This window comes from Haliotis rubra, unplaced genomic scaffold (genome assembly GCF_003918875.1).
Source record: "Haliotis rubra isolate DU_JTF1 unplaced genomic scaffold, ASM391887v1 Scf139, whole genome shotgun sequence".
Classification (NCBI taxonomy): Eukaryota; Metazoa; Mollusca; class Gastropoda; order Lepetellida; family Haliotidae; genus Haliotis; species Haliotis rubra.
In genome coordinates, this window is record NW_025765325.1 from 1,821,354 (window position 1) to 1,844,651 (window position 23,298).

Below are 23,298 nucleotides of genomic sequence, written 5' to 3' on the forward strand. Positions count from 1 at the left end.
GTTTGTGTAACGAGATATTCACCGATATTATATGTATTAAGATGACACATACTAGATAAAAGGTGACTTTTGCTTAGGTGATAAGTTTGCTCGCTGGGTTGTTATGGGCGAACTTTTTGTACCCAGGGGTGATAACTCTTTAGAAATTATTCAAGCGAGGGTCTAACGTCTCGCTGCTGATCTGGTGACCAACTCAATGTCGCTGCGTCAACTTGCGACAAGTAAAGACAGAGCCCAGTTCATTTCAAAACGACCGCTTGCAGCGAAACACGTTTAACATGTTTTGCAGTGATTGTTAATTCAGAGTGAGGGAGTATTTTTGCAGGTATTTGCCATGAGAGACGTATTTTGTTTTGCAGTATATAAGACTATAAAATCAATAACGTATCAGTCAAAAATTGAAGGCTATGCTGGTTGGTGTAATAGTAACACGATATGGAAATGTTTGTGTTGTGGCTACTGGTTGTGTGCAATGAGTATTGGGTAACATATGTTATATTTGGGATTACACTTTCTTAGTAAGGGGCATTGTTTGTTGTAACTTAACGGTTGTCTCTTCTGTGATATCTGAATATAAAATACATTATTTCGCTGATATCAGAGTGGTCATTTCATTATCGTTAGCATATTTTAGGAACATTATCAACGCCGTGATCAGACAACTCTAACTCCATCAAAGTGATCATCATCAAATCTAGGTCCTTCTATCATTACATTCACCATGTTGTCACCTTGCTATATATTTGTCAGATAAAATGATTAATCCAAGGACGGCTTTGTTATGGTGTGTTATAGTATGTTTATGTTCTTATATGTATGTCCGCGAAGTCGATGTTGTAGTGCAATAGACACTGAATGAATGTACGCTATTATTGTTTTGTACTGAATATGATGAAGACTGTCATGGGCAATGTTCATATTACAATGCACTGGATGGACGTATGTTGAATCGTACAGTTATGTGCAGTAAAGGATAACTTGACAAAGATCTATATGGATCACAACGTTGATCAAAAACATTTCTTTGGATGCTAATATGCTGTTTATTTCTTCCAGAATGGAAGACTTCCCCAAGTGTTCTGTCTGTCAGCAGCAGTATACCCTGAAAGGCGCCGCCCCCTACCTACTGCCCTGTCTACACGCTGTGTGTGAGACGTGTGTGACATCTGCAGCTGGTGGTGTGATATCATGCTCTACTTGTCAGAGGGAAGTCAACCTCACAGACACACACCTCCAGAAGGATACAGTGAGACAGAAAGAAATATTCCATCTGACGGTCAAACATCGCCCTACAGAGCTTATCTGTACACACGAAGATGATGGCAACCAGGCTGTGTGTTGGTGTCAGGACTGTGAAGAGTTACTCTGTGAATACTGCCAGAACATGCACAGCAACTTCAAAGTTACCAGAAGCCATGTAGTTCAAATTTTCGCCGACTTGCAACCGACTATCTCGACCGTTCCAAAATTTTGCAGCATCCATAAATATCACCCCCTGTATCTGTTTGATAAAAGCTGCAGGAAATTAATCTGTGCGAGATGCAGAATTCAAGATCATGCCGACCACGAAGTTGAGAAGGTTGATGTGGCTGCTGAAACTGTAACAAAGCAACTGGAATATCATAAGAATGAGCTATCAACGTTACAGACTCGCCACCAGGCATACATGCAGAGTATCAGGCAAGGAACCGAATCCACTGACGAAACACACAATTCTTTGAATGAAAATATTCGTCACATTTTCCAATCTTTGAGATCACAACTTGATCAAAGAGAGAAGGAACTTCTCTTCGATCTGGAAAATCATACGAAGGAGACAAAGGCAACACAGCATTCTCTTCTCACCGCCTGTGAAGAAGACAAGAAGGCCTGCACAAGGGTGTTAGACTACATCAATAATGTCGTCCACTATGCCTCAAAGTCAGACATCCTCGGCCTGGAGAGATATGTTGGGGAGATGACTCGGACCTGCTTGGACACTGCCGCGTCTCAAACATATGCAGTACCCTCAGCTGTCTTCAACACCAACAGTTTGTCAAAACTGAAAGCGACTCTATCAGGATTTGGTGCCATTTTGACGATGGATATGGACGGAAAATCGGAAATAATTGCTGGTAACCTAATCATTTCATCTCTAACGTTGGTTACAGTGTTTGTGTCTGTTAATGCAATATCCTGCCGCCTTTCTTCATGAATCTATATGATAATCACGTTATGGCTGACATACTGCCAGTGTGACTTAAGATCTTAATTTTATCTCACCCACTCATGAATCTATAATTGGAAATCCACTCGGTTAGGTGAAGACTTAGGATTTGTTCTTAAATATGTAGCGTTTGTAACATGCATAGAAACATAGTTCCACTGTCTATACATCTAAATCCTATTTGTGTTGTTTCAGACAGGGGTACTCAGACTGATGATGACTTTATGGCAGACGTGGAAATGAAACACAAAATGGTGAGTGAAGGAAGTTATAGTACATCATACTCAGGCTCACAAAGTGCCCAAGAGGCGACTAGTGGGTTCGGGCGGACTTGATTGACACATGTCACCAATCCATGTTTGCATGGATCGATAATCAGACCCATGAAGTTAGGGGTTAGAATCGGTCTTCAGCAATCCATGCTTGTCGTAAGAGCCAGCTAACGGGATCGAGTTGTCACGCTCATTTAATTAGTGGACACATGTCATCGTATCACAGTTGTGTAGATCGATGCTTATGTTGTTGATAACTGGATTATCTGATTATTTACATATCGTCGCCATACAACTGAAATACTGCTGAGTGTTAAACAACATACCAACCAAAAAATCCCCACCAAGATCGATGATCATGATGTTGATTACTGGATATCAAGAATCCTTATGTACAGAGCGTTGCAATATTGCTCAGTTGGGCTTTAGATAACAGGCAAACAAAGTTTATCACAAAGGAGACGTTATGATGCAATGCTTCTCAACAGTCATGGCTAGAATTATTCTTTCCATGAAACGTTTCGGGTATTTTTGCCAACATTGTATGAACAAGATGATAAATAACATGACGGAAATATACCATATGTCATATTATATCTTGCAGGACATGGAAGAACTAAAGACGAAAATCGATTCAGACGAAAAGCACATTGAAAGCCTTACAACGCTGACAGACAAGCTCAATTCAGAAATCGAAAGCTTGAAATCAGTATGTCCATTAATCTAATTATGGAATAATTTTGTCTCATTTATCTGCATGTTTCATACCTTTAGATATGTCAGCAACTAAAAGTATTTTAACTCTATAAACTAAAGGGCAAAAGAAAGCTGTCACCTAAATCAAAACTAGAAACAACGACATATTTGAGATTTATGTTAGTTACTTTCCAAGCAGAAATATTTCCATCACAATTTGACTGAATATTTATTTAATGCTAGTAATGCATTTGCCGCAATACATTTAGAAAACGACAACAGGAAAAAAAATAAAACAATACACAGATCATTCAAAAAGTACATGGATAGTCACATAATGAGTCAGGGTATACACACCTGTCGTCTATCGGCTAATTATGTCAGCAGGAATCCTGGTGAGGTGGTACACGCACTCTCAGCTGACGGTCGTGGTTTCAGAGATGTTCAATAGGGTTCATGTCATGAGTTCTGTTGTCGAATGAAGGGCACCACAAAAGACCAAACACTTCATCCCTGCATCGCTGGACATTCCGATCTCCTCGGGTGAATACCAGTCTCGTTGTTCTCTGGCCACAAATGCCATCCCATATTGTGACGCCCCCTCAATCAAACTTCTTATACGCAGTTTGGCGTCAGTCGCTCTCCTTTCAGTAAAAACTCTCGAACTCTGCCATCGTTTCTGAACCGACTGAATCGACTTTCATCTGTAAGGAGGGCTCTCTCTTATTGACGTCGCTTTCACCGACGTACATTGGTGACGGTGTAGACGGGTCAAGGCCATTCCACGGAAAGCCGTAGAAGGACTGTTCGTCTGCTGATGGTGTGTCTTATTGCTGTCCGTCCCTGATGTTGACTTCGCCGTCACGAATTGTTCCAAAGGTGGATCTGCCGGATATAGCGACCTTCGGCCTGTGTAGTGCCTCTTGGACTACCTGATCCTGGTCGGTATTGGATCTGGCCTGTTTGCTAGAAGCAGTCTATCAGTTTCCTGATGGTGGCCTGACTGCATTTGAAGGTTCTTACCAGTGGCGTTGTGAAGTCCCCATATTGGACATACCGATCGTCCTGTCTCGTTGCGCTTACATTAATCTTGGCATATTCATGGTGTTCCTTCGGGGCTACAGCATGCTGGCTCTGTCCAGCATCGATATTTATGCCACAATCATGCAGGTGCATGTGACACAATGACGTCTTTTACGTTTTGAAAAATGCACTGTCATAGAGCTGCATTGTCATAGAAGGCCTAGGGTCTAGCCGAATGTCTTCTGCTTCGGTTCAAAACTAAATTGTTTACACAATGTTTCACTTTCATTCATTTCCCAAATCTGTTTCATGACCTGTTGTGTGCATCTGAGTAAATTGTCACCACCTTGTTAAAGTCTCCGTTATGTAATCGTTCATAACTGCATTCTTTAATGCATGCAGACATGCCTTTGTTGGAAATAGTACCCTTGCGACAGAGACAACGGCAAGATATTTCTTGATCTCATGATATATGCATGTATGTTGTTCTTTCAGCGCATTGATGAGAAAGAAGCCATTGAGAAGAAGGATGCCAAAAGAATAGATCTATTGCTTGGTAAATTCATGTTTTCCTTCTGCTAAGGAGAAGGCTGAATATCAGATTCGAATACCGCTTGTCTAATCCACTGGGTCCCGAACATGATCTCAGTGCATCTTCATATCGAATGATTCTTTTGGCTTAAACTTATCAAGCATCACCTCACTAATGATATAACATCAAAAGTCCCTATGTCTCATAACACGTGTGTGGTGATGTGCCTATTGATGTTTCAGGTGTAGCCAGAGAATGTGGTGTTCACCTCCTGAAGCCAGGGGCTGTAGATAGATCTTTCATGCTGAAGTGTGAGTACATTTATCATGTATTCCTATTTACATATTTTGATGTTCAAACCTGTTCTTCCAAGTAATGTTAAAAGTGTACTAAAATATAAAGGCAGTGTCAAATGTTCATTCATGGGGATGGTGAAGGCTCACTCGCTTGGTTGCTGCATGTCATTCCTTCCCATTTGCATAGACCGACGCTCAAGGTATCAGTCACTGGATTGTCTGGCCCAAACTCGACTATCAACAGACTGCTGCCATATGTGCTAATACCGATGTGATGTTTAAAAACAAACTACATGTAGGTGGAGATCAAAGTAATCTGGCCTGTGGCGTTCAAACGGGTGTAGCATTAGTTGTACTCCACAATAAATCTCTGTTACTGTATCCTGATTTCGTCTCACTGAGGTAATCGACAGACACAGACCCAATCGTTTTCAATGAAACGATGTGAGCGTATTGGTCCACGTTTCACAATCAATATCATAGTAGAGTTTGCTTATTTATTTCATAGAATGGACGTAAAATTGACGACTTTGTAAATGGCGTAATGTATTCATAGTTTTCGGTCGTGGGAACCCTGACAATTTTCACTGGTCAGAGGGGTACACAATGCACGTGATCCAGGCAACCAGTTGTCAGACTTCCGTTTGTGTGAAAGTAGTGGAACCTGTACTTTACTGATAAAGTGTAGTTCTGGCTACAATGTTTTACTGACGTCTACCATTCCAGATATTTAGGATTTACAGTGACTATTATAAACTCTAACATATACATGTACTTAAACAAGGGACGGTAGGGTGGCCTACTAGTTAAAGCGTTCGCTCGCCACGCCGGAGACCCGGGTTCGATTCTCCACATGGTTCAATGTGTGAAGCCCATTTCTGTTGTCCCGCGACGTGATACTGCGATAAAATTGCTAAAAACATACTCACTCACTCACTCACTATGATTAAAAAGGTGACTACCAGGTGCCGGAGAGTCGCAACAGCTATGTGTATAGCTGTGAAACGCGACTGTGATGGGGTAGCCACTTCTTGACTACTTCATAACGTTGTCATTTTACCTTCCATCCCCGCAACGCCTTCAATACTGTCCGTCCGCCCGCCAAGAACTGATGCCTTCTGACGTTCAGATGGTGTACCATGGTCAGCCAAGTATGACTAAGGGCAATTCCAGATACAATTGCAACCTAAGATTGAATAAAAAATGGCAACCAGGAGCCTCTCTCTCTTTTTTTCTGTGTGTGTGTGTGTGTGTGTGTTTTGTAGAACTGCAATGACACACCAGTGTGATGAGGTAACAAAGCGTTTCGTTGATGATGCCTTAACATTTTTAAAACATTTAATTCTTCAGGTCTACAATGTATTTTCACAAAAGATAATTGCTCCTCCAGTAGTATATACAATGGGGGTTTTGGATCACTTTCAACAAAAGCCTCTGCAAAGCCTTATTTCACAAAGAAGGCTTTGGTCGGATCCTTAGCTCTTGCTACCATTACCCCTACTATTAAAAAGTTTGAGACGGCAGCGGGATACGAACGCCCAATGTTATACCTCACAACCCGCACCACTGAGCTACCGGGAACTTGGCTGAAGTATGTTGGTTTAACGGGTCTATCCTGGGATAGCTCCACTTGCCGCTATGCTGTGTTGACAGGAGGTAACATTGTGCCGTACGGTACGATCAATAATTCCTGTCTAACAAGCCCTCTACCTGGCCCATCCCTCAAGTAGTACAAGTTAGGCTCGTCTGCTTTCATGTCCACTTTATCTATGTTGTAAGTTTTGACTGACCATATAAGATTGGTGGCTCGCTTATGGCTATCACCCTCGTGTTCCCCTGGCTGGTATAGGTACCTCACTAGGGCCCTATATGGTATCTGTTTCTCATTCCCACGCAATGGAGCAGCCGACTCTGCCACTATTGATTTTAGTTTGATAGCGTCTGCCGGTTTCTTGCCGGTGAGACGGGTGGCTTCATGGTTGATTGCTGACACCACCTTGGGTAACCTAGCGACCCATTCAGTCGATCGCTTCCCCAGGGTGGTCATCTCCCTAGCATACTGATGTCCGAATAAGCGCTCAGCCAAAGTTCTATTGAATCTCTCAACTATGGCTTGGCTTCGATGGGCTCCAGCCATGCCACGCCTGACCTTTGTATCGTGTTTGTCTAACAGGTGTGACATGACATCCATGAACTCCCGCCCGGGGTCAACTTGCAGCTCTGTTGGCCACGTCAGCGGACTGCGTTTGTATATGCATTCGAATCCTCTGGCTACCTGGGCCGAATCTTTTGCAGTCAAGGGTTCGGCTTCCTTGTAGCGACTGGCTACGTCCACTACGGTTAAGGCATACTTGTACCTCTTGTCGTGAGGTAGGAACAGTAGGTCTGCCTGGTGAACGCTATTAGGTATGTTAATACCAAACTTCCTTCTAGGCACGTAGCATGGTGGCGGCAAATAAATCTGCCAAAGTGCTTGTTTTTCAAGCCACGCTTTGGCCTCCTCCGGGGGTACTCGCGCCATTTTAGCCAGTTTATGTACAGCGCTAGCTCCTTTCCAATACCCACGTGGGCTGGTTCCGTGACATGTCATATTTATATACCTATATTCTTGGTTCAATTTTCTCATGCCCGTACGCGTACGTGTTTATCCCATCAATAGCTATCCAACGTTTAGTGTCCATCGGCGACAGGGACGTCTTGTTTATAGTCAGTCTGTATATCCTATGGCCATCACTACTAAGTGTGTTCATTTTATGTCTAAAGGTACGGGTCTTGAACAGGGCTTCCTTGAATCTGGTGTGTTTGATGTGTTGTTTTACCACGTACTTCTTAACACCCTTAGCCTTCCGGATCTCACCATTGTCGGCTTTCAGTATGGAGTACATCTTAGGCCTCAAACCTATGTACTCGGCTATGGTCGTGCCAGCACACTCGTCCTTCATCTTACCTAGGACTTTTTTTATTTACCGTGCTGTGTATGGCATGGTCCTTGGGGTAGTCGCTGGTGTCGTACAAATCGAGGTGTTTTTTCATGTCCTCGTACACGTCCTCGGTTTGAATCTCCATCAGCAGGGAATCTGTATCAGTGTACAGCACTTCACACCTGTCGTCGTACTGTTTCTTAAGCTCGTTGTAGTAAAAGTCGTACATCAGGTGTTTGGATAAATCGAGGATGCTCATCTCCACGTAAACAGGCCGGTTGAATTTGATGTGGCTTTTCTTCATGTGTAGGGCAACTAGGTCATCGGTGAATATCTTGCTACGGTTGAATGCCGGACTGGCTATCAGTCTCCTGAGCTTGTCTTCCTCATTCGACCGAACCAGCTTCACGGTCACACGTTTCCTAAGGTTCTCCATAGTCTTACCAAACACCGAGTTGTTCATGAGCTTGTAGAGGTTCTTCTCAAAGTCACTGGTGGCCAGCTTTCGGAGGTCTGTGTTCATTCTGATGTAAGGCTCCATCCAGGGGCTCTGGTTGAAAACGAGCACCCTGTGTATTTTGGTCAGCCTCATACCCAACGACATGTACAGCTGTAGGTTGCGATAGTGAACGATGTACTTGGTCTTATTCATTAAGTTGGGCACGAGTTTTTCAACGTCGGCCAGCCGCCCACCTAACAAGTTATGTTGGTACTCAGACATCCAGTCTGGGTTAACCCTCATACGTTCGGGGGCCAGGGGTAGCTGTTGTGTGATGTGTAATGCCTTGGGGTATTCCAAGTCAACCTCGAGGATATAACCTTTGTTCGAATCTGGTGCGATGCTCATAACATCGACCTCGTGCGATTCCCATTCGAATCCCCTGTGGGTAGATACTGGCTCATGGCCCAGCCGTACAGGTTGTTGGCGTCGAGGTAGAGAATATGATTGGTTGGCTTGCTAGGGTCGTAGCCCTTCACGTATTGATTATTTGCTTTCACGTATCGTTTGGTTGCCATGGAAATCCCACCTCGCAAGCCTTTCTCAATGAATAGGTGCATGTCGTAATCTGTGAGCAATTCCAACTTAACTTCGGTCTTTTTAAGCAAGGCATCCCACGACAGACCTGGGCTGGTGTAATACCATGCGGGGTCGAGTTTATACTGCTTGAAACATGTCCGCCTAAACGTCTCAAACACGTCGGCTAACAGTAGTACATCTGTCCTCAAGTACAGGTCGTGGTAGTCACCCAGATTCTTACAACCCAGTTTATTCCATACGTTAATAGCTTGTGAGTAATCGTCTTGGGATATTTCCGAGTCTGTGAGATTGCTGTAAAATTCTCTGATGGGGGGTAGTCTGGTCTCGGCGAACTTGGCCCAACCATCCATGTACTCGTAGAGGTACACACCCTTCCTCATCAGCAGGGGTCTAGTCTCGGCGTCTGTGTATCGATCGGTAATAGGGAAGGTATCGTTGGCCTTGACCAGACTGTCGAGTGACGACAGGAGGAACTGAACCGAGTCGATGAACCTAAGGCCGTTTAAGCTGTAGGAAATGTATCTCTCCATGTTGTTGGGGATGCACGTTATATTGCCATCGATTTTCGCGATGGCCTGCATGATTAAGTGAGAGTCGTACCCTCTCAAGTTGTGAAAGACCACGGGGATGTTTATTGTCTTAGGGATGATTCTAAGCTTGAGGTTACACGCGCTGTGAGCGGCGCCTCTATACTTACCGGTTACGTGGCAGTGATCTCTCACTGAATCACCGTTAAGTGGTGAATCACACACGTGGCAGTTAGTGCTACAGGCGTGAGCTAGCCTGTCGGCTTGGGTCATACGCATGGGAGCGACTCTATACAGTGCATTCCTGATAATTTTTTCTTCCTCCCGCAAACACTTTAGAAACCTTTCAGCCGCGTCAGGACCCCTATACACTACCGGAGCTTTCGTTTCCCCATCACAACGGACGACTACGTATCCAAACCCCAGGCTTCATGCTCTTGTGTTTTCTGTGTGGTTGGGGTACCCCCAACAGCCTCAACAGGTTTGACCAAGGCTTCAAAGTCGGCGTATATGATATAAGGCACAGACATTTGGTTCTTGTGGTTACCGAATTTTAGGATATTATCACCTTTCTTAGGCATGTCGACTTGTATAGCCGTCTGCCCCACACCTTGGCAATCCTCCCGGTGGGATTCTAATAAATCAGCTCGTGTGAAGCCATGTAGGCACCGTCCGCAGAAGTGGGTCTTTTCTCTGTGTGCCGATTGGTCATACAACAGCCTGCTAAAGTGTTTTATCCATGCGTAGTGGTACTTGTCACCTCGCTGGATCATGAATATATTGATAACACGGTGGGGTCTCCCCAGTTGGGGTTTCCCCAACGATGGGCTGACTCTGTGCACAATTGTTGTGTTACCTTCGTTACCTTCGTGTCCAAAGACATTTATAGCTAGATTATTCTGTTTTTTCTATTTTAGTTATCTGGGATATGGGGGTTGGTTCATCTATACCATCCCAGTTGAGCCCATCGTCTTGGGGATAACTAGAAGGCCTGTTCGAATTAGTGTCAGCTGGAAACAAGGCTGACCTGATAGCTAACCTCAGGCAATCGTCTCCTCTATTCCTGACGTTGACCATGGCATGTTTTTTCCTATAGTAGGGGGGGGCAAGTCTAGGTATGACCCGCCTCTGAACGGCACGTAGTTAGCTATGTCTAGATAGACATTATCGATTTTATCTACAGCCCACCCGGACCCCAAGTGTGTGTAGCGTTCTAGGTATTCTCGTATCTGCTGAAAACTGGTATCGATTGATGCGTCTATGGTCTCTATATGGGTCACGACCTCTTGCCTACCTCTGAAGTAAGGCTGAACGTACTCAGTGACCTCTCCCCCCACCTGCTTATCGAGCGACATTTTCATTGTGATCTGAAATTTGATACTTCCCAGACTGTTTAGTTCCTGGTTTATTTTATCAGCTGTCAGAGGCTTGATATCTGTGATGTCTATATTCCTATCAACATGCATGCGCCAGCCTCTCAAATAGTTGACTACAGCGCGCTCAGTGCGCACGAACTGTAGGTCAATAGCTCTATTCTGCGGGTAATAGTTCTACAAGCTGTGGTTTCCTAAAAAACGAGAATACCCACCGAAACCCAAATCGCGAACCTCGGCTTTTAATTGTTTTACAGTGGGAGGTTTTGCTACGGGGGCATGTGATAACAATGCGATTAACCCGGCTCTCCCCAGGTTTGAATAACCCGTGAGCCCAAGCTGTTTTGCCTGGACTTTTAATTGTTTTACCGTGGGAGGGGCTTCTAAACCTAGTAATTTCAACAAGGCTGGCTTCCTCATTCGAGAATACCCGATTACACCTCTCTGCCTGGCGATCCGCTTAAGTACATCAACAGTAGCCATAGTTGCGTATACACCTAAGAAGATCAATCTCTAATTGGACCGCCGTAAAGGTAAAAAATATAATGAGGCGCTCATAAAATCACTAGATGGGCCGTTTCGACCCAGTACTCACACTGTTGGAAATAGTATTCCTTGAAGTTGTGCATGTATTCATATATACTTGAAAAACAATTTATCTGGTATTGAGTCGTGATGTCCCGCCCACATGTGAAGGGCCGAGTATACTTAACACCCTCCTTAATCCATGCCACTTCCAATATGACCTGAAATCTGAAGCGTCCCCATAAGTTCAGTTCATCTTTGAGTATGTTTTTGACCAGAGATTCGATGCCGGGTATACTTTCCCTGGGGTCAATTTCCACAAACATAGTTATACCTAGGTGTTCACAGTCTCTAATTGGGGGTTTATCTTGAGGAGGCGCCTACGTTCTTTTATGTAGGCCTTTTTATTCTTGTAGATGAGGTGATGTCTGACTACGTTCGCTCCGTGAGCTTTACATAGGCAGTAGTGCCCTTTAACCCCTATACCACACACAGAACACATGTAGTTAGGGCTTCCCATGTGGAAACAACAGTACCCCTTAGTCCTGCATCTCCTACCACAGGCTTCTTTCTTCCCCATAAGTATGTATTCGCATTTGTACGGAGCAGGCCTCATCTTTTGGTATACTTATACGAGTATTTAGTCTAATTGTTTTGCAACCAACGCAGTCGCTGCTATACCCAGAGCGATGAAGACCAGTTCACGGTCCATTTGCCCCTTGGATGGTGTGTAGTACTGAGCGAGTGTGGGTTTATTGAGTGGTTGCAACCGTTTACCAGTTAGTAGGTAGTATTCTCTCGCTGCGTCATCGACATCGTGGAATGTTTGAACGGCATGGCTCTCACGCCTGAGTTGTTCGTTAATGTAATCGATCCTCTGGAGGCGTTTTTTAGCGTACTCGGATTGTGCGGCCTGTAATTTCTCAATAGCGAGGTTATGTCGCTTCCTTTCTTCCTGTATTTCAGCCGCTTGTGACTCTCATAGTTTCGAGAAGAGGAAATTACTCCCGGAAAATGCTAGGGCATTTACTAACGCCCCACCAACCATCATGGCGATCGTAGCCATCCTATATTTACTTCATAATATTTTCAGGTAGTATCCCTTGTTTTACTAGGATGTCTTTTGTAGCCATCGCCATACCAAGGTTCATTATGAGCATACCCATATCCTGCAGGTTGAAATCTAGCTTGATAGTTGGTTGTTTAAGCACCATTTGGTCAACCGCACGTACCCTACGGCTAGACTGGCGACCACGGTGGAGTGGTATGCGTCGTTGACGAACGTTTTCCCCTCAGACATTATGTATATGATATAAAAATATTAAATTATAACATGATATGTGGGTCGACCTCTAATTGTGGGGGCTCCCTGTGAGGGTTTCCCTCACTGTGTCGTGTATATAACCATGAGATAGCCACGGCAGCAGTTACGCCTACAACCAACAATAGTCGAGCCGGGTGAGTCACCGTGATAATTTTATGTTGGTTACACCACCGTTTTTTACCGGCAGCTACTCTCTTAGGATTCTTCTGCCTGGTGACCTCCCTGGGGGTCTCCTCTGAAGGGGTCTGGGGTGGGGTTTCCCCCTGGAGGTTTCCTCCATCTCCTCCTGCACAGCATCCATCTATACTATTATTATTATTTTTCCTCTCAAATTGACAATGCTTTGCCGTGAGAATCGCCGCCGTCACCGGGGCTAACAACATACAATATTTGTGGTACAGCTCGCAGCTGATAGAGCTCAAGGCGTGTTCGATAAAAGGGTCTTTCTCGAGGTCCTCCCACAGGTAAAGTCGGCGCTCCGGGGGGATGGGAAGGAAGTACGACGCAATACCAGTGTATATCTGGGTCATAGCCGATCCTATTGTGTTTGTCATCTCTGCCACGAGCCGGGACTCGTATCTAGCGTACAGCTTATCGATTTCTTCGGCTGACATTTTGTGAAGTTTATCGGGAGTGTTGTCTCCAAAGTAATGTTTGGCTTTGCTGCCAACAGCGAACGCCACCAGTTTCTCTCGCTTGTCATCGTCCACTGGCACCAACAATTGTTCGAGCAGTTCATCACACTCCATCTTATAATGTGATAAGTAAGTTTTAGTTTTAATTATATAATATACGATACAGTTAAGTTGCACACGACAAACACTTCAAATACCATAGCTATAACTATAACTGATAAGTGCTAAACGCTAAGAGCTAAGTATTGCTTAGCTTTGCTAAGCTTTGCTAAGCATTTACTAAGCTTTGCTAAGCTTTTGCTAAGCATTGCTAAGCTAAAACACCCTATAAGCCACGGGTTGGTCGGTCTTGAGCACGAGCTTAGCGTGTTTAGTTTCAGCGAGCTGTTTCTTCACACGTTCCCTATCATTTTTGCTCATCACATCGTTCTCTCTCAAACACTCTTCGAACGAATCCCTGTCCTTGCAGTGAAATAAGGCCACCCATCGCGTCTGCTCCCTGAGGTCTTTCAACAACGAGTTGAACTTCTGCGTTAGCACCCAGACGCTGTGATTTGCATGCCGGCCAGAGAAGGCCAGGTACGATAGCACGTCTCTCTTTTTTGTTATCTCGCGATTAGCGCTGCAGTCGTCTAGTATGAACAACGTCGACTCCCCTTTAAATTTCTCGTGAAGAGCTTTCAACCAGTCCTGCAGGCGTGTTCCCGGGTCGACTTTGTGTACGTCCGGGTCCGTCATCACCCAAGGTCTTTCCGTGTACGTTTTATTCATGCTCAGAGTAGGGCACATGATAACGATGTTGTCGAACACATTCCTGTAGTACACCTCCAACATATCCAGCATGAAAACGGTCTTCCCACAGCCAGTCTGCCCACACACTATGGCGCAGTGTGGGTCGCGGGGTAAATCAGTAGGCAGTGGCCTAGTAGATGGCTTGCACGAATCTCCCATTGTCTATATTAAGTTGCGCGTCCATAATCACGTACAGATATAATTTCAACTTGCCCGCGGGTTGAGCCTTCTTGGTAATCTGGATAGTTATCCCCTCGCTACCGTTGTCTATGCAGGGACCGCTACCGTGTAGTTTATCGTCATCCGTGGATCGCATGTCCAACCATAGGGCGTACTTGGTTGTCAGGTATTCACCGATCTGCACGGAGGATAGGTCCAGGTCCTTGGTTATGTATGGGTGTTGTTTGATGGCTGGTAGCTTTTTTTATCTCATCCCACTGCTGGTATGCCCTCATACCATGACTGAACAGCTGGTTGGGCACGCCCTCTATGGTCACTTCCACCTTTTCAATCTCGGGGTTGAAAAACTTCTCGCTGTCCCTTCGAAACGGCTCGTAATCCTCCACGGGGACGACCAGGATGACTTTCAGCGATCGCGCCGGCACGTTCAGGTTGATATTCCACACAGTGTCGCTCTTATCTCGCACGACCGATCTATGCCTCAGTATACGATCGTACAGGATGGCCACCTTCCCCGAGTACTGGCTTTGAACCTGCCTGGCCAGCTCCGGGCTAGTGACCATGTCGAACTCCAGAGAGATGTTGTCTATGACGTAACTGGCCTCATCACCGTTCAGCGTACGCACTACTTTGCTGTAGTCGTTAAACGTGAGCTCGCATTCAAGCCTATCACCCAGCGTGGCCTGGTAAAACGGTGCGTGTCCCGTGAGCAACTCGAAGTCGAGCGGCACGCAGAACCTGTTCCCGTACGCTTGAGCGATGGCCTTTTCACCGTCCGTGATCTTGTCTAGCTGGTCTTGCGTGAAGCCATACCCCATGCGCAACCGGGTCGATTTGCTGATACCTTGGTACACGTCATTGACGCGTTCTCCCCTCGCTTTTCCAGAGGTCCCCATAGCAGTGAAACACGTCGCTGTCGTGGATGCTCAGCACTTCGTTACCGCTGATCTTGATGGTGGTTTTCTTGATGATGGCTCGACCTACGTTCCGCACTAGCTCACGTTTGTCGTTGGTGGAGGTCAACGTGAGGTTGAACGCCAGTCGAACCGTGCCTGGTACAATGAGGTCATTCTCGCCAAGTTTTCGGAATCTAACCAGCAGCGTTTGGTTTTGGCCTATCTTGCTGGGATTGTTGGTGATGGTCACCGACTGGCACACGGCTCTGACGCCTAGAGGCTCTCTTGATCTTCTGAAAGGATCTAGCTTCCTACCATACATTGTTATATAAATGAAATATATAAGTCTTAATATTAAATAATGGCTAAATACATACCTATGGATGATATGTGGGATGATAGTGCCCAGGCATTCGAGGATGACACCACATTCACGGAAGGCAACGAACTCGTGAAGCAGGCCGTCAACGGGTTTTACGATGGTTTAAAAGGGGATAAAAATTATGTAGAGCCGTGGGAGCGAGTCTATTCCAAGTTTTTTGTTGATGACAATGGCACGCTGCGACTGAGGGGTCGCCCGGAGATCGATCTCATGAATAAGCACACTAGAGAACCGCTTGCCTTATCAACACTCGCCATGGGAGTGACTTTATCTGCGATGAACTAGGCTTCATAGATTACGGTGGCGAAAGGCCTTAGCTTCCAAAGGAGGCCGTTCAAGATCTGCAAGACGTCAGGGGCGCCACATCGGACAAAGACATGACTGATAACATTGAAAAGCTGTTTGCCACCTACCATAACAAACCCTTACCCGGGTTCGAATTTACCGTTCGGGAACTACGGGGGCTGGACAAGGCCATGCAAACCATTCGCGGCCATCTCGTGAACAACACGGCCAAACTGGACGCGATAGACGACCACATCGCCCATGAAAAGGCCAAATTCGGTGAAACGGAGGACGAGTCTCTGAAAGCCACCATCGAGGAACGAATACGTAATTTGGAAGAGGAAAGGAAGACCCGGCTGGAAACGGCATCCTCCTTCCGAGACCAGCTTCGATCCCAGGTCAGCCGTGCTCGGGAAACCATCGATCGAGTCCTCTACCAGGACACCACGCTAGCTGACAGGATTCGGATACTGTTCCGGGAGCAAGGGATCACCATCGCCAGCATTCTGACAGCATTGGGCTTCATCATATCAACCCTCTAGGTGGCATTGACAGGGGGTACCCCCACGCCTGCCGGCACACCACCAAGTGGTGGGGGCGTCAAATCCTGGATAAAAAAAAACTAGGGGGGGCCCTGGCTAAACTCACTGGTAAGGCCGCCGAAGCCCTGCCCGGCATCCTGGGCAGCATCGTCTCGTGGCTGCTGAGCGCTCTGGCTAAAACTGCCACGTGGCTTAGTCAAAACCTGTGGACAGCCATTGTCGCCATGCCGGGTTTGGTGTACGTAGCGGCTAAGGAATTTTTAACCAAATAAGTCCCAAAGCTACCCCACCAACCACCAGGGCTGTTTTACGATCGATGTGCTGCTGTGGGGGTGACCCCACAGGGGGTGTGTGTTGAACCCTGGGTTCCGGGGATGGCGCCACTATACCCGTTTCACCGGTCATGGGTGGTGGGACGTGGGGGACCATTGACATCGAGGTTGACGCCCAACTTTTGGTCCACCATGGCTATGACTATTTCGTTGTTGTAGCCTACCACTTTTTTTTACTCTCAGTTGCATATCGCTCGGGGCCATGTACAGTCCCACGTCGAACACGTAGTCAACTTTCGACCTGGCGTATTCCAACACGTCTTGGTAGCGTTTGATGGCACTCGGGAGATCAACTGGAGAATTGATAGCATCCTCAACGTTAACAACGAACTGTTTCTGAGCGTCGTAAGCAGTCCCCTTACCGAGGATGTATGAACGCGTTTGCATCTGAGCCCCCAACAGCGCCCACACGTACGTTCGAATAGAGTCGTTCAACCTGATTACCCCGGCACGAGTAAACCCTTTCGACGTGTCCAACATCAACTTCCCCCAGTCATCCGCTGCCCCCTGCTCGAACCTCCAGACTCGGTAATCCTTGCTGTTGTTGAAAGCCATGTAACGGTCATCCCACTCGTTGGTTGTGAGGTGATGATACGACTTGTATCCCCATTCTTTCAACTTCTCGCTGGCCTCCACGAGATGCATGTTGTGAACGATGGGGATACCCAACCCGTGGTTCGGTCCCGGCAAACGCCAATCCGTCATCGGGTTTAGTTCGAATTCCTTGCAAATACGTTCGTAGGCCCGTCTATCGTACTTGTTGTTTACTGCGTTCCATGCGTTGTCCTGTGGGACCGGAGCGCTGATTTCTTTAAGGATACGCCTGACCTGGTAGTACACGTGGAACGTGAACACAGACTGACTCAGCGGTCCACGCCGAGTGTCGGTCAATGTCACACCACACCCCGTTGTAGCGCACCACACGGCGAAGTTGAGTTGATTCTGCCAAAACTGCATTGGGTTGTGAACTACATGAACTACCTTAGCGTTAGTCACCGAAAAGTTATACAGGCTGAACACATCTAAAAGCTGGGCGTTGAAATACATCCCATCAGCGACCGCGATCTTCATGGGCGAGAAATCTACGTCCAGTTTAGGGTAAAACACTCCAGGGGAGTAAGACACTCCTGGGGAATACATTTTAAAACTATATAATGAGTATATATACTCTAACATGCACATAACACTTCCAGGAATAACGAGCGGCGAGGCCGTTCAGCTGACGCACGCGATCGATAATACGTCGGGTCAACTCGAAGTCGCACTCTGCGATATCACCTACCTACCGCAATGGGCTAACATCAACGCCAGCAACAATAAGCTGTTCGACAGTGGAGCTCACAGCCAGATAACTGACGGCTACTACAGCGTGTGCTCGCTAAGCGACGAGGTCTTCAAACCCCTGGGAGCCGAACTCAAGATGAACGACTCAAACGGTACATTGGTGTTAATCAACAACGGAAGAAACTCCTTGAGACTCGGTCGAACATTGGCGAGGACACTAGGTATGTCGCCTGACGAGATAAAACCAACAACTACCGTCACAGGCACGAAGTTACCCGACCTAGTACCGTAACGAGAGCTGTACATTCATCTCGGCCAGGTGAGCACAACGTACAACATTCAAGGGGGTCACCCTTCCACTATACTGAGAGCAGTGCTGGTTAAAACGGAGAAATACAACGACGGTAGAACCAAGTCGTTTTCACCGCAGCAGTATAAGAGGTTGACTCAGGGCAACATACCTGAGCTGATAATATCGGTGTTAGATATAAATTATAATCCCGTCAATATAGGATACCTCAGCTTAACGCTTCACATAAAATGACCAGCGCACAAGGGCCCGGGGTGAAAAAATGCATCAATGTGGGGATCTCCGACCTCGGGGACACACGCGGATTCAACGCTCCCGGAGTAGATGGTAAATTGTATGCCTTGCAACTGAAAAACAACATTTACAAACGCGTTGAAGTCCCCTACGGTGCTCTGAGAGCAGTGCTGGTTAAAACGGAGAAATACAACGACGGTAGAACCAAGTCTTTTTCACCGCAGCAGTATAAGAGGTTGACTCAGGGCAACATACCTGAGCTGATAATATCGGTGTTAGATATAAATTATAATCCCGTCAATATAGGATACCTCAGCTTAACGCTTCACATAAAATGACCAGCGCACAAGGGCCCGGGGTGAAAAAATGCATCAATGTGGGGATCTCCGACCTCGGGGACACACGCGGATTCAACGCTCCCGGAGTAGATGGTAAATTGTATGCCTTGCAACTGAAAAACAACATTTACAAACGCGTTGAAGTCCCCTCCGGTGGAGCCCTAGGTGATATAGTAGATACCACAAGAGCGACAGTCAACACTCGGTACACCCTAGTCACCACCGGGGATGATAAATGGATAATATACCCATCGTTCGGGGTCAAACTGTTCGACTTAGACGATGTTGAGAGCACTACCGTCGCCCGAAACAAGCCATATACGCTCGTCTTCACCGAAGATGACAAGTGGGTGTTGTTACCCGATAAAGACGACTGGTTTCTTAATATTAGGCTCGGCTCCCCCTACGTGTTCACGGATAACAGAGACAACCACCTAAACAAAGTCGTGAACAACGGAACCCTACTCGTGGCTTACGTCCCGACTCAGAGACGTAGCATAATCATCAGCCCAGTCGCCAGTATGGCAGCCCACATGCTATCGAGTAAATCGGGAATGCAAAACGTGACATTGCAGTTGGTGTCTGAATTCGAAGGCGTGATCACCATCCTGGAGAGTCTAACGGCGAACTCAACACTGATCATGAAAGTCTACCTGGGGGAACCATCACAGGGTGATGTCGAGATCGTGAAGGTGATCAAACTCGGGTGGGCTAAACGACACCAGTATCACGTTTGCACAGTTTACGTACGGGTGGGTGTCGGCCCCAACACCAGTCTGCAGGGTGTCGTGGAAAACACGTGGAAAACACGATATCACTAACCAAGATCTTCCTACCCGACAACATACACTTCATGGGGGTGAAGTTAACCCCTGAACTATTATCAGAAAACCACTTGGAAACTATATCGTAATAGTATTATAGCAATGACCAGTCATCGTCCCAACACTACGCTTAACGATCTAGGGGACACGGAGGGATTCGACCAGCCTGGTGAGGAAGACACCTTATACATCCTGCACTTCAAAAACAACGTGTATAGGCGGGTGCCGTTATCAGATTTTAAAGAGCCTGAATGGTTAGTCAACTTAACCCTCACCTCACCTTACATCTCCTTGAAACAAAATGATGCTATCACCGAGATTAAGAACAACGGCATAATTATAGGATCGTTCGTTCCGGAATCTAGTGTACATATCTTACCAATACCAGACAACCGCGCAGGCAACATGTTAACTTCCAGTGGGAAGGTGAAGACAGAGATCAAATTACTCAGTTACCAAGAGAATCTTAGAACTGTCTTGGGAGACTTCACATTCATCATAGACGTCTTTCTCGGAGATATAAGTTTGACTAATAATTATATTCACATTATAGATGATATGATGATAGGTTGGGAAGCCAGGTGTAATAACAAACGTTGCCGTATTACTAAGGTATCGGGAAACGAACCTTTAGCAAGCCTTGATGGGGTTCGCCTCCTTAATGGAAGTAGAGCTAAGACCCCGCTTTTTTATGTGCAAATTAATCTAAGTATTATCGGCTTTAAGTACATTAATCAAAGGTTAAATGAAACCCAATTGAAATATCTTTTGTAATATATATATATTATAGGATGGGTCTATACCCAGTCGTAGAGGAAGTAGCGAAGACCCTGGAAACTGTAGACGGGTTCCGTTTGAGACAGTTATGTGATGTGAAACGCCAACTAGAACAAGACCGCAACACGCGTAAAGCACTATGTAAGAAGTACCATAGAGCTTTCAATATCGTGGACGGAGCTGATACTGCCCTTATGACAACCAGCATGGGGCTGGGGGCGGCAGGTGTTGGGTTGTTAGCTACCATCGTGGCAACCCCCGTAGTGCTAGGCATTGAAATAACAGCTGGGGTGGCAGGGGTGTTAGGGTTGGTGCTTAAGTTTGCATCACGCAGACTGCATCGTAAGGCATTGAAACACGACGAGATCAGGGTTCTGGCTGAAGCAAAGCTGAACTCAGTAAGTGAGCGTATATCCACGGCACTCACTGACAGTAAGATCTCCGAGGAGGAGTTTCGTTCAATCCTCTCTGAACTCACAAAATATAATAAAATGAAACAAGAGATTCGATCCAAGTCTCGTAAGTCTGCTATCAGTGAGGACGAGAAAAAAAAGTACATAGAACAAGGGGTGAAAAAAGCCCAGCAAGCCTTTATTACAAACACCAAAGAGATCATAGGAGATTCACATTAAACTGTTTCATCGAGGTCAACGCGGCATAGCGGCACAGTAGTGCCATAACGGCACGTTAGACGCAGCCCAGCTTTGGGTGATGCAATCTCAGGATAGACCCGTTAAACCAACATACTTCAGCCAAGTCCCCGGTAGCTCAGTGGTGCGAGTTGTGAGGTATAACATTGGGCTTTCGTATCCCACTGGCGTCTCAAACTTTTTTATAGTAGGGGTAATGGTAGCAAGAGCTAAGGGTCCGACCAAAGCCTTATTTGTGAAATAAGGCTTTGCAGAGGCTTTTGTTGAAAGTGATCCAAAACCCCCATTGTATATACTACTACTCCTGTGGATATTCATGATGTTGTTCTATTTAATACATGCATGTTGACAAGAAATATGAAATAGCGATGTCAAATAATGATTGGAGTTGCATCATTGACAACATTATTTCTATCAACAATCAAAAAGTCCCTTGCGCATATCTTTATGATTAATGGAATGAAATCCATATTCATGTGCACGTTTTATACATGATTGACCCAATAAATACAACAAATAAAAACGTCGTCACTCTGACGCTGCTGCTTACCAGCCGCAAAGTTTGTGTTTGGTGTGCATGGGTAACTAAATCAGCCATGTTGACTCAAATTACAGTGAGCTTAACATTGTTTACATGCAATCTTCACGTTCCTCGTTATACCGCGTTCGTCTGCGTTTCCGTTGTAAGACACTAATGAACTGTGTCTGGGTATACAGATCCACTCTCTGGGTGTTTATTGTGTGCAGCAATTTAGAATATGAACTGTAAATAGGAAATATATGTTGTATGAATATTTTTGTTGACGTCCTGTGTCCACCGTTTGATAACCGACGGAACACAAGCTATATCCGGAGTAGTGGCTTATCAGTTAATTCAATGTGACTCAGTGCTAAGGTCAAAATGCAACACTCAGTAGATTTTATTGCTGCATTCCGATTATGTTACACTGCTTGGATAAAGGTACATTTACTAAGCTGTGAATTCCAAACATTACAATATCATTACAGCGAGAGTTATTCATATAATTCTCATTCATTTCACATCCATATTTTGTAGGTGTACCTCTAAAGTATGACAAAGACAGAGTCAGTCTCGCCTACGTCCACATCAACACGGAAGGAGACCTGGTCAACAGGAAGTCGGACACCAGACCTGCAGGGAAGGGCAGACTGAAGAAGTACTCGGGCACATGCAGTACTGACCCCCTCCCCCAGGATGGTTGTCACCAGTACTGGGAGGTGGAGAACAGGGTCAGTCTGGACAAACCACTCCCAGAAAACTGGCTCATCCTGGAGGTTGGAGTATGTAGGCAGGAGCAGATGGACGTGCATCATTGTACAGGTTTACGTCCTTACTCCTACTGTATGAACGTTGCCCAGTGTACTACACACGGCGGGACATGCAGGAGGATATGGAAGGAGGGGCAGTATGTGCTTCATCTGCCTGACACTCTTCCCAACACAGCAGGGACATCACACACACTACATTACGGTGTTGTCTATGATGACGCCAGGAAGAAAATTGTCTTCATTGATGTGAAGGAGAAGAAAGTCATGTCGACGTTAGACAATGTAGACTTTAGTGAACCACTGTGGCCGATGTTCGGGGTGTATAACCGAAATTTCCTCACTGTCAGCATGAGACTTGTAGTGGGCAGCGACATCAACATGACGGAGGAGAAGAAAGCCATGATTGTCAAGGCTCTGTCGTGATGCTGACAGTGATGGTGATTTGAACTCACAGACACTCGAATTGAGTGCTTCTAAGGAATACTTCATAACTTGATAATATCTTCTCTATGAAGAAGGACGTTTACAATGATCACGTACATGGCATCGCCATGTATTTACATACATCTCTGTCAAAGTGTACTATTTACACAACACAAAGCCAGTAGTAGCTACTACATCCAGTGTGTATAATTATGAAATATGAAATACTTGATTCTAATTCAACTTAGTATGTAACACGAGTTCTGATTGGTCAATGCTATACAATTTCCGACCATATAATCAGCATATACGGTCGCAATTTGAAAACCGATTTACCAAAACCTGCCTATCCAGCTAAATGGGTTGAATGTGTGTTAAAAAAAGACAAAA

At 45.7% G+C, this 23,298-nt stretch overlaps 1 protein-coding gene across 1 annotated transcript; it reads left to right on the plus strand.

The window, feature by feature from the left end:
- The first annotated feature begins 1,034 nt into the window (after nt 1-1,034).
- Nucleotides 1,035-22,966, plus strand: LOC124268546. The gene is made up of 6 exons (XM_046703540.1): nt 1,035-2,114; nt 2,402-2,460; nt 3,083-3,187; nt 4,693-4,753; nt 4,972-5,040; nt 22,253-22,966. The coding sequence occupies exons 1-6, from the start codon at nt 1,037-1,039 to the stop codon at nt 22,906-22,908; spliced, it is 2,028 nt and encodes a 675-aa protein (XP_046559496.1). The 5' UTR covers nt 1,035-1,036; the 3' UTR covers nt 22,909-22,966.
- Nucleotides 22,967-23,298: the final 332 nt, after the last annotated feature.

Coding starts and splice junctions, on each gene's coding strand:
- LOC124268546 (XM_046703540.1), top strand. CDS start 1,037: ATGCTGTTTATTTCTTCCAGAATGGAAGACTTCCCCAAGTGTTCTGTC. Junction 3,188..4,692: donor AAATCGAAAGCTTGAAATCA/GTATGTCCATTA, acceptor TTGTTCTTTCAG/CGCATTGATGAGAAAGAAGC. Junction 5,041..22,252: donor TAGATCTTTCATGCTGAAGT/GTGAGTACATTT, acceptor CATATTTTGTAG/GTGTACCTCTAAAGTATGAC.